At 40.1% G+C, this 12,137-nt stretch overlaps 1 protein-coding gene across 1 annotated transcript in view; it reads left to right on the forward strand.

Annotated features, from left to right (window-relative positions):
• LOC132822405 (DDB1- and CUL4-associated factor 1-like) overlaps positions 1-12,137 on the forward strand; it is an 81,262-nt gene that overhangs the window by 25,800 nt on the left and 43,325 nt on the right. Inside the window, exons 7-11 of the mRNA XM_060835761.1 lie at positions 3,029-3,529; positions 6,543-6,644; positions 8,339-8,497; positions 9,404-9,583; positions 10,327-10,536. Coding sequence (XP_060691744.1) covers positions 3,029-3,529; positions 6,543-6,644; positions 8,339-8,497; positions 9,404-9,583; positions 10,327-10,536 — 1,152 coding nt within the window. The remainder of the gene's footprint in view (positions 1-3,028; positions 3,530-6,542; positions 6,645-8,338; positions 8,498-9,403; positions 9,584-10,326; positions 10,537-12,137) is intronic.

Genomic DNA, 12,137 nt, shown 5'->3' on the forward strand with positions numbered 1-12,137 from the left:
TATAAAATTCTACAGAACGTAATCCTAAAAAAAAATTATAGTCCCTAAATTGAATATTTTACATTAGTGAACTACTTTAAAACTTATGGAAGAAATTGCACTTATGTTGTTTCCCAAACAGCCTGCTGCCTAATCCTCCTGATCGCTACAGAAACAACATTCTCCACAGCCCACTCTGGGGTGTGACCTCTTCCCCACTCCCCAGACGTGGAGGCGTGGTGGGGGGGGGGGGAAGACATTGTAACTCGGATGTCAAGCAGCCGCTCAGATGCCAATCCACCCTCGGAAAAAACAGCGTTAAAACAAATTTCACAGCACAGCAGAATATGAGAGAACCCATTAGCATACTGATGTTCAAGTAAAGCAAGGTTACACGGGCAACTTTAAAAGAGGATGAGGTTTTTGACTGGTTATCTTGAGATCTGCAAAGTGAATAAAATTAGGAAGGAGGACAGGAGAGGGATTTGGTTCCATTGTTTGTCTGCAAACTTTCTTTCAAATATCAAATATTAATGGGAAGTTATGTGACCAAGTGGAAGTGCAGGACATTTATCCACAGTACAAAATGATTTCTCGCTGTCATTACTACTTTAGTGTATACTATCTTGTTTTCATAAGTCCAAGGTATTTCATTTCTTTTTGTTGTCATGGATCCCCTTGGGTCAAGCATCATATGTCAGCACACAATAAATATGCATCTACTCTCTGCTCCCTACTCTTCAGGAAAACCCAGGATATGAGTAGATGGTTTTAATCAGTGTAATGTTCCTTCCTTCGTATCCATGTTTTCCAACATTGACTTCAATTGGAGAGACCTTCCTTTTTAAAACAAATTTACCTTATAACACTGCAGTTGAAACTTCATGTCCTCCTTTTGCTGTATGAACATGTATAAAAATTATTTTGTGGATAAGTTGCTCTGCTATCTTTCAGATGACATGTTTGGAGTAACTGTCAGCTATTCATCTTCCATTTAGTTAAATCCATCTCAGTGCCATTTTCCCGCGCTATCCTTTATCTCTATGTAATTAATTTTTGGAAATATTACAATTTCAGTCTTGAATGTACTTGGCAACTGAGCTTGCACTGCTGTTGGGCAGAAATTTCCAAAGATTATTGTCTTCTGAGTGAAAAACCACCACCTCATCTCAGTCTTAGTATCAAGTGAGCATCATTATATAGTGCCAGTTTGGTGCTTTGTCCTCCTACACTTGCACGTTACTTTATTCAATTATCATCCAATCATTCTATCCATTTGAAGTCTCCAGTGGTCACCCTTTTGAAGTGGCTTCAAATGATTTACATTTCACATCAGACTTAAAAACTGCTGTAATTGTATGATTGTTTGTCACAATATTTCCAGATCTTTTATTTTCAGCCACTCTGTAACTTCACTGTAGCTTCATATCTCTACCCTTAATTCAGACTCAATCCTCATTCTAGTGTAGTTCAGGCCAGACTGGCCAGAGGGGGTTCTTAGTAAATGGTGGAATTGCTCTGTCAGCTAGCATCTGTGGAGAGAAAAACCAAGTTAATATTTTCAGGCTAGTGATATATTATCAGAACTGTAAAATGCTAAATGAAGAGCTTTTAAATAAGTTTTATAACAATAATGTCTGTCGGCAAGAGAGCAAAAAGAAGTAAATGCCAGGTGATGGGTAAAGTCAAAGATGGTGATGATCCGTCAAATCAAGAAATTGTAAACAGCGGAACAGCAGACGGGCAAGAGAAGCAGGGGAGATCCAGTTGAAAGTGTTATATTATACAGGGGTGTGATGAAAGAATAGTAGGTAAATCTTGGATGTAGCTACACCATGAGTATTATGAAAATAGGCAGTCTCAACCCAAGGCTCAGTGCTTACCACTTTTGCACTCAGTTACTCTGATGCAGAACACTTAAGATAAGAGAATGAGAGCACTGCAGGAGCCTGAGAATGAAGGTATTGGAAAACTTAAGTAAAACACTTTTTTTTTAGACTCCAGTGGTTGCTCTCTGGAGAAAATCAATTAGAGTCATAGATGTATAGCATGGAAACAGACCCTTCATTCCAACTCGTCCCTACTAACCAGATATGCCAATCCAATCTAGTCCCACCCGTCAGCACCCAGCTCATATCCCTCCAAACCCTTCCTATTCATATACCCATCCAGGTGCCTTTTTAAATGTTTCAGTTGTACCAGCCTCCTCCACTTCCTCTGGCAGCCCATTCCACACACACGCACACCCTCTGTGAGAAAACATTGTCCCTTAGGTCTCTTTTAAATCTTCCCCTCTCGCTCTAAACCTATGCCCTCTAATTCTGGACCCCCCCCCTCCCCCATCCCAGGGAAAAGACCTTGTCTCTTTATCCTATCCATGCCCCTCATAATTTGGTATAGTTCTATATGGTCAGCCATCGGCCTCTGTCGCTCCTGGAAATTCAACCTCCTTATAGCTCAAATCCTCCAACCCTGGCAACATTCTGAACCCTTTCAAGTTTCACAACATCTTTCCGATAGGAAGGACACCAGAATTGCATGCAATATTCTAAAAGTGGCCTAACCAATGTCCTGTACAGCTGCAACATGACCTCCCAACTCCTGTACTCAATACTCTGACGAATAAAGGAAAGCATACCAAACACCACCTTCACTATCCCATCTACCTGCAACTCCATTTTCAAGGAGCTATGAACCTGCATTCCAAGGTCTCTTTGTTCAGCAACACTCCCTAGGACCTTACCACTAAGTGTACAAGTCCTGCTAAGATTTGCTTTCCCAAAATGCAGCACCTACCGTTAATCTAAACTAAGCTCAATCTGCCACGCCTCAGCCCCTTGGCTTGGCTGATCAAGATCCTGTTGTAATTCATTTATTCAAACTCCCAATGAAAGTTCTTTACTTTGTTGCCTGACATTGACCCACTGTGTTAAAATTGGTTTTAAGATGAAGTCAATTACGGTGGTTTATACTATGGCTGCTTGTAAATGAGATCGGGAGCTTTCTGTCTTTTATGTACTGCATTAATGATCTTCTGATTTGCTTAAAGGTGCCAGTAATGCTACAACGCTTACGAGACTTGCAGGTTCAGGATTTAGAGAGCAGCCAGAAAATGAAATGGCAGAGCCCACGGAAGCCACACTTCACATCACTTCTTCCAATGGATGAGGAGGCGGTGGACATGGACTATGGTGACACATCGAAAATTGAGGATGGTGAGGACTGTGCTGACGATGTGTCCTTCCAGATAACTTCTTCACATAAAACCAGCAGCAGGATGAACTCCACTATCAAGAGCACAGAAAGCGAAGATGGTGTAAAGGGGAAGGATGGACGAAGGACTGAGAGGGAGGATGTGAGGAAAGCAACCAAACAAAGACTCAACTTTGCCAATTTGGACCCTGAACGAATATGCAACGAGCAATCAAACAGCTGGTCAGAAATGTCATCTTGGGTCATTGGCAATAATTATAACCTTTTCCCTTTGACCTCTGCCATCGAGCAAAGGTTAATTCTTCAGTACTTAACACCCTTAGGAGAGTATCAGGAGGTGAGCAATGAAGCTGAATTTCCCCCCCCACCCCCAGTTATTCTTGGTTGGGGTTTAAGTGTTTTAAGCATGATTGCCTTTTATTTTTAGTATCTGGTTAACCTGTAAGTTTGGTTCAGATTGAAGCAATTGATTGGATTGCTAGGTCCATTCAGTGGCTAGTTAAGAGTCAATTGTTTGCCTGGGATTGGAGACATGTCTAGAGCATTAATGATTCAAGCATTTTTAGCACTGTCTGACTCAAATATTGTGATTTGAACTTGTTCTCTGGATTATTAGCACAGGCCTCTTGATTGTTAGTCTTGTGCCAGAAGCAGGATTTGGGTTTCATTTATGACTGGATTAATGATATAGTGCACCCACTGACAGCGGTTATTTCAAAGTGAATGTTCAGATGTTTAGATTTAGAACAAACTTCCCTCCTCTCAAAAGCGTTCTCCCCTCCAATCCTAGAAGAGCATCTCCTGCTACCCAGTGAGAAATCTCATTTCACACTGCAATCATGTCATCCGGTTGGTCAGTTTGGAACAGTTTCCTTATGTTACAACATTGACTACATAATTCATTAACTGTAAAGTGCTTGAAGTGTCCTGAGCCTATGAAAGGCACTATATAAGCGCAGGTTCTTCCCTTTAGTTCTGTACTGTTAATCAATGCACATTAGACCTGGACTCACTGCTAAATTCATCCCTGCAGAATTCTTGAAACCAGCAGCCTTTAATCCCATTAGTCCATGCTAGATTTCAACAGAAAACACACCACCAATGCACTCTACTATGTAGTTCCTCTAAGAGGTTGAGGTCCTGATAGGAAATAGGGAAAAGGTAGACATTTGACTTTTCAAATCTGGTCTACCAATCAATTAGATCACCACTGACCTACTTCAATACCATTTTCCTGCACAATTCTCTCACCCCTACATATTCTCTTTGAAAAATCAATCCTTTTTTTATTGAATATGCTCAATAACTCCACAGTACTCTGAAGTAGAAAATTCCATACAGTTATTACCCTTTTTTGAGTAAAGAAATTCCTCCTCCTCCTCCTCCTCCTTGATCATAAATGACCGACCATTTGTTTCTGAAATTCTGCCTCCTGGTTTTAGACCCCTCAGCCAGGGGATACATCCATCTTGTCTGTTGCACCCTATAGGAATTTTGTATGCTTTGTTGAATTTGCCTTTCAAGTAGCCTGAAAGAATATAGGCCGAGTCTCCTCAGTTTTTCATTTCTGGGCAAGATTACCCCGTTTTCTTTTGACTGTGCGCACATTTCTTCTGGTCACCCCCTGATGCAGTCCTATGTCCCCCACACATCTTCAGTAAGCTGTATCTTTGATAGATGATCAAAATTTGATCTGAGATTGCAGTAATGTGATACAGAACTTGATCAGTTCTCCAAAGACACTCTTGACTTTTGTGTAAAAGGCCAATGTGATCCTCTGTATTCCTTCCATTGAGGTTATGTTTTTCCGTTGCCTGTGTTGAACTTCCAATTATGTCATTTTCCAAAGGCCTCCTTCGTTTTGCTTGTTTCTAACCCTATTACATCAAGAGAAAGGTAAGACTACAGAAAACCAAATATAGAAGGGAATAAGGGATGTGCACAGCTCAAAGAAATTTATGCTTGCTTTCTAGGCTGTATTGTATAAGCAGCTCAGATAAGGTAACCCAAGACATTGTTTCCAACTTGTCTTGGGTAATTCGAAGTAATGTAACAATAACTAATTTAAATGTAAAATTTAGGTCGGACATAAAGATATGGAATAACCAATCTGATGGGTTAGTGGAAATGGAAGCATTAATAACATTCAAATATAGTGGACGAACTGGAGTACCAGAGGAATCGGTTACGTTGGGCTGAATTGCCTTTTCTAAGGTTCTTTTGTCATGGTTTGTGGTTCAGAGTTTTCCCAATATTCTATAGAGTTGCTTATTCTAGGACAGTGTTTTATTTGGAAGCTAAAAATCTCACAACACCAGGTTTAATTGGAAGCACTAGTTTTTGGAGCGCTGCTCCTTCATCTCCAAATCGTTATTTGGAAGTGTGTGTGAAACCACGTAATGCAAAATTAAGAATTGTCAGACTCAACTGTAATCTTTGTTTTCCCTTCTTCACATATGCTGTCAGACCAGCTGAGTTTCTCCAGTACTTTTTTTTAATGAAAAAGTGTTCTATAAATAGTGCTTGTGTTATTTTAAGGAAACTGAACCTAATAATTGTAAAAATGAATTCTGTTCTTTGGTTAGAGAACATTGTGAAGAGGTGTTTTCAAATTTGAATCAAAAGCAATTAGCTGAAAGTAACTAATTTGTTTGACTTTTTTTATGTGTATTTGTGTTACAGATGCAATCTGTGATATAAAAATTGACACAATACCAGAGTATGTGCTTGACATTAGAAAAACTGCAGTATTCTTCTTTGTGTCAGTATTGAGAAGTGTGTAGCCAAGTGTTTAATTATCCATTGTGAACATAATTGTTATCTGGGAGTTCGAGGAAAATGAAGGTGGTGTTCCTGTAATGAGCAGTCAGCGAATGAAAAGCCCAAAGTTATATAGTCCATGAGCAGTTAGCTGATCTTAGCCATGACTGAGAATAGGGTTGCCAAAGTTAACCTCAATATCTTTGCTAGACATGGTCATTATCTAGTATTTTGTGCTGGGTGAAAGTGCATATAACTGCTCGGGATTATGGGGCCAAGAGTGAATGTTGATGGCTTCACCAATTTGAATAGACTGGACCATGAGGAAGCAATGAGCACTGGAATGAGGTTCCAGGTGAAATGCTGATGTTCTATCAGTAGATTTCACTGGAAAGTCATGGAGCTGAGTATCTTTTTTTTTATTCCTACCTTGTCCCCAAAATGTGAGGTGACAACCAGCAATCTAGATCTTCAGTTTTATGTTGAAATCTTGTTGAATTTGTGTCAGATGTGACCACACACTGCAATCCAGACAGAGAAACAGTCACAGTCTAGCCTTCTAATTATGTGTTGTTTCTGATTTATGCCAGTTGCTGGCTGTGTTCATGCAGCTCGGTGCTCGAGAACTGCTGATGTACTACATTGACCTGAAACAGACTAATGATGTCCAGTTGACTTTTGAAGCTCTTAAGGTATGACAACATTGCATTAAACTTGGGTTGCTGGGGCATTCATTTCATGCGATACTTCTGTGCTTGTTGGTGTTAAAAAGAAAAGGTCTTGTGTAGTTCTTTAAAGACTTGATATGTAATTGAATTGTATGATGTAAAACTGAGTCACTGAAGCTGGGAATCCAGGTTTATTGTTACTTCCAGTGATTGATATGTCTGATTGCAGAAGTTAGATGGTTATTTGAATGATTTAATAGAGAGATGCTAGCTGGGCCTACCTTTAATTAATATCTTCAGGAAGGTCGGGGAGCAAATCGAGGAATGGGCCATAGGATCCCTACAATGCGGAAGCAGGCTCTTCAGCTCATTACGTCCACACCAAACCTCAGACGAGTGTCCCACCCAGACCTACTCCTGACCCTATAACTGTAATTCCATGGCTAGCCTGCATCACACTGAACACTGGGCAATTTAGCATGGCCAATCCGCCTAGCCTGCACATCTTTTGGACTGTGGGAGGAAACCAGAGCACTCTTGAGGAAACCCACACAGATGTGGAGAGAATGTGCAGACTCCACGCAGACAATCGCCCAAGTCTGGAATCCAACCCAGGTCCCTGGCACTGCAAGGTAGTGGTGCTAACCACTATACCACCATGCTGCCCATGTATCTTGTATGTATTGATTTGCTTGGCTGACCACTGATTCAATTCGTTTATCACAGATGAGCTTGACCCTGTCCTACAAGCAAGAACAGGCCTCTTGACCCCTAGAATCTGCTTCACTGCTCAATGAAATCAAGAGGCCGAGTTGATTATAGCCTCCACTCCATATTCCCACCTACCCCATGATACCCTTCACCACTTTGCTTACCAAGGATCTCTCTAATAAAGCTATTCAAAGGCTGTTTTTTAAAGAAGGAAATTTCAAAGAATCTGAAATATCCATGTGCGCTTTCCACATGATCAAGTATGTTAGAGTGCCAAACTCTGGTCAGTTTTCAAACTCCTAGCTCGGACATTCCTGGTCTGATTTTCAAACTTAGAAGTGCTACTTGCCAACTGCCGATCAACCCTCAGAACAGATTAGTAATTCACTAGGAACTTCCATCATTCAGTGGCATCATGATTGAGTATCTGCCTTGGCTCATTTATTTCTGTCAACTTGCTTTTTGTGTGCACTAAAGATGCCATATGTTCCATCCTACACAGAGGTAACTGATCCCAGCATGGCTAGTTGAACTGTAAGGTCATTTAACCCAAGAGTTCCGGGCAAAATATGTGAGAAGAAAATCAAAGCGTTTTCAATTTTGATTTTCTTGTGACCTTTGCTGGAATATGCTGGAGCATACAACAAACTTTGCCACGATGTCTGTACCATTTATATGGTCTTTTGAATGAATTCCCTGCCTATAGAATGAATCTGTGCTTTTAAGGAGGGAAACATGGAGGTGATGGGAATGACGTGGTGGTATAGAGGGGCATTGTTTTTCTAACTTATTGCAATTTTTGCTCAGTGTACAATCTAGTTTGGGATGCAGCGAGATAGCAAATGTCTCATTGACCATCTGTGTAGCATGGGTTGTGATGGCGGCTTCATGGGAACATGCCATGCAGTGCCATAGCACTTGTGTATTAAGTGAGCCATTCAACCCCGTGGTTTGCAATCTTTGATCGTGGTTTATAAATGTTTGACAACTGTTTTCCTCCTCTACAGTACTTGGCCTCTCTCTTATTACACAAAAAATTTGCAGCTGAGTTTGTGGCTCATGAAGGAGTTCAGAAACTGCTGGAGATTCCCAGGCCCTCCATGGCTGCCACAGGAGTATCCCTGTGTTTGTATTATTTGGCTTACAACCAGGACGCAATGGAACGGGTGAGTCTAGCACTGTGTTCTGATTGCCTTCATTCATATTGAAATATGAGTGGCTTTTGCTAAACTTAATGAGATGCATCGGATATTAAAATACTGATAGTTTTTTTGGGGGCTGGATCCCGACTAACCCACAGGGGGCTAATTATTTCACCTGTATGTTTCTCTTCTCTTACCTGAGAATTCAGTCTTTAAGATAACCATCTCTAACAGAGAAGATATTATACATTAGTAGCCATAGTGTTCTTTGCCCATTGTTGACAGACATGCCTTCAACATTTGCATCCTAACATATGCAGATCCCACCCTAGATGTCTGCATTTCCACCTGTGTTTTCATGAGTTCCCTAAAATCTACCTCTCTCCAAGCTGTCCTAATGAGCCCTTAGATTTTTTTATATATTTTAACTGATAACGTTGCTATATATAAGTGCAAGTTGTGTAATTGTGGCTCAGTTAATACTGTTGCTTCTGATTCATAAGGTTTGGATACAAATCTCAGTCCAGGGACTTAATCACAAAATTTAGGCAGAGAATCCAGTATGTATGCACTGTACTGTCGAGGTCTCGTCTTTCGGATGAGTTGTTAAACTGATGCCCTGTCTATACTGTCATGGCATTATTCGAGGAAGTGCAGTCATTATCTCCCTGGTATCCTGGTCAATGTTTATCCTCCAGCCAACAACTGGAAACAAGTTAACTGGTTATTATGGTATTGCTGTGTGTGTGCTATCAACTGCTGTGTTTCCTGCGATGCAAGATTAAATATAATTCAAAATTGCTACATTGGTTGCAAAGTGCTTTGGGACATCCTGAGACTGCTATGTAAATGCCAGTCGCTCCTTTCTTTAATTTATTGCAAGCATTTATTTCCTATCTAATGTGTTGATTCTTGTTCTTTTCTCTCCAGCTGTGCCTGTTACCACAGTACGTACTGTCCGATGTTGTCAGCTACACCCTGTGGCTGCTGGAATGCTCTCATGAGTCAGGCCGTTGTCATGCCACCTTGTTTTTCTCCATCTCATTTGCTTTTCGCTCCATTTTGGAGCTTTTTGACTTACAAGATGGTCTCCGACGAGTGGTAAACCTGGTAAGTTGATGTTTTTGGCTAATTTTTATTCCTCCTGTAAGTTTATTCTGGGCTGGTAGAGCAACATTTCTTCTCATGTCTTTGGAGCTGAAAGAAATGTACTGAAGGTAATAGTGTGCAAATATCCACATAAATGGGTCAAGAAATAAAATATTGTCCTAGATTGCCAGGAGGGGAGCATCTCTCCTAAGGCAGCAGGAAATGCAGTATTGACATGCAAACCATCTTTTGAGAAAAGAACTGTAAAGGGATCTATAAAAATGGCTGCTTTGAGTAATCAATACTTCCTTAAACCTGTAACCAAATTCATTTTATTCTTTGTATCAGCAAGTTAACATTTGTATGGTGATCTGATTGAGACGCTTAAAATTTTAAACTGAGTTGTTGGGTAAGTGCAGGATGGTGGACAAAGCTGAGAACGTGTCTTAATGTCATGTCATCCAGGTGGAATTTGTGGACTGCTTTTTCACATACAGGAGCAATAGTCTGAAACACTTGCTCCCAGCAGGCTACAGATTCTGCAGAAGTTGATGCTTTTAAGTTGATTTATTTTAGTTGAGTATGAGTATTGAGGGATGTGGAGTTAAGGCATGTAAATGAGATTGAAATGTAGATCAGCCATTATCAAATTAAAAGGCCAAACCAAAGGGCTGCGTGGAATTCATTGTTACACAATTAAATTTGATCATGTGCAGATCGTCTTTGTGACCTGAATTTAACTTTGTTCTGTGTGACTCTTGTAGATCAGCACACTGGAAATCTTAAACCTTGAAGATCAGGGTGCACTGCTCAGTGACGACGAGATATTTGCCAGTCGCCAGACTGCCAAGCACACATGTATGGCTCTACGTAGGTACTTCGAGTCACATTTGGGAATTAAACTGGAGCAAGTGAAAAGATCGTTGCAACGAACAGAAGGCGGTGCAATTATTCACCCTCACCCGCCATGTAAGGTGTGTGCAGAGAAACGATGTTGTATATAGAGAGCTGTCAGTATTTTCAGGATGGGTGGAAAGTTTGGCACCAAACCATGTGACAGGCTTAGTGGTTTGCTCTGAAAGCTTCATGAATTAGTTGTTGCCTCCTTTGACATTCCCACAGAACCTATAGCAAATATTTGAAATCAATAGTTATGATTCATCAAAGTCATCCTACTTAGCATGTGTGATTCGTTTTGAAATGATGATCTTTTGTTTTTACTGTCACATGGAAAACAGCAAATCATTCATTTTGTGGCGCAATCTGATTTGTAAACACTCATTCTCTGATTGCTGACGACTGACGATTATTGGAAGTCCGTGGAATCAGGATGGGAATAGAATTAATGCAGATTTACCCATGCAGAAGTAGTAGCTTTGAGTCACGTGTGTGATATGTTATCCCTTTGTGGATCATTTGTCATTGAAGGGGAGTTTTCATGTATCTGGAGTAGCTTTCCAAAATGCAAGCTGTTTGTGTTGATCATAGTCATGGAGTCATACGGCACGGAAACAGACCCTTTAGTCTAACTCGTCCGTGCCAACCAGGTTTCACAAACCAAACTAGTCCCACCTTTGTCTGAGCATGTGGAATGAAGCTATCTGTTAAACCCAAGAAAATCAAATTATCAGTTTGAAACATGGCCTCTATTATACAGAATATCTTCACATTGAAGTGATGCAGAATACAAAAACAGGAAATATTCATGATAAAGTGTAGGTCTGTTAGTATTGTAGAAGCAGGAGGAATGAGATGAATTCCGCAGATTCTGGAAAGAATGGGTTATAATAGAAACTGTATAAAGATTGAATTGATAAATTCAAGTTACAGCTAACAGCAACAAGTAAAGATTGGCCTAGGAAGGAGGAAGTTTGTCAAAAGAGCATTGATTTGATTTAATGTAATGCAGCCTTTTGAATGGAAACTATCGAGTTGCAAAAAAGAGCACAGATCGGAAAGAAGTCTGGAATGCTCGGGTTTAATTTTAAAATAAAATTGGTCCATGCCAAAAAATTAACATGGGAAGAGTATACTATTAATGATAAAATTGCAAAATAGCTGTCGCAAAAAGACAAAAGATAGGCATTAATGATGAAGGCACTCAAATTTGTGGCAATAATTTGACTGAGATCTCCATTTTCATCACTTAAATGGGGAAACCTACTCTCCAGAAGGAAGCTGTGACTCTGTACTGCTTTTTTTTTTAAAAAAGGCCATATTTCTAACAATTTTTTTTTGTTCATAGGATGTAGACCCTACTGACAAGGCCAGTATTTGTTGCCTATTCCTAATTACCAAGAGAGCTGTTAAGAGTCAGCGACATTTCTGTGGCCCTAGGGTCAGACATATTCCAGACTAGTTAATGACAGCAGATTTATTTCCCGAAAGTGTATTAGTGAGCCAGGTGAATTTTTATAACAATATATCATGGTTGCTATCACAGAGATTAGATTTCACTTCCAGATTTTATTAATTGTGGAATTTGAACCAAAGTCCTCAAAGCATAAGATTAGGTTGCAGCTCGTTAAAATGAACACAACCTGTACCAAATGTGTTCTGCATCTAATATTTGCTG

This window comes from Hemiscyllium ocellatum, chromosome 14, assembly GCF_020745735.1.
Source record: "Hemiscyllium ocellatum isolate sHemOce1 chromosome 14, sHemOce1.pat.X.cur, whole genome shotgun sequence".
NCBI classification, from domain to species: domain Eukaryota; kingdom Metazoa; phylum Chordata; class Chondrichthyes; order Orectolobiformes; family Hemiscylliidae; genus Hemiscyllium; species Hemiscyllium ocellatum.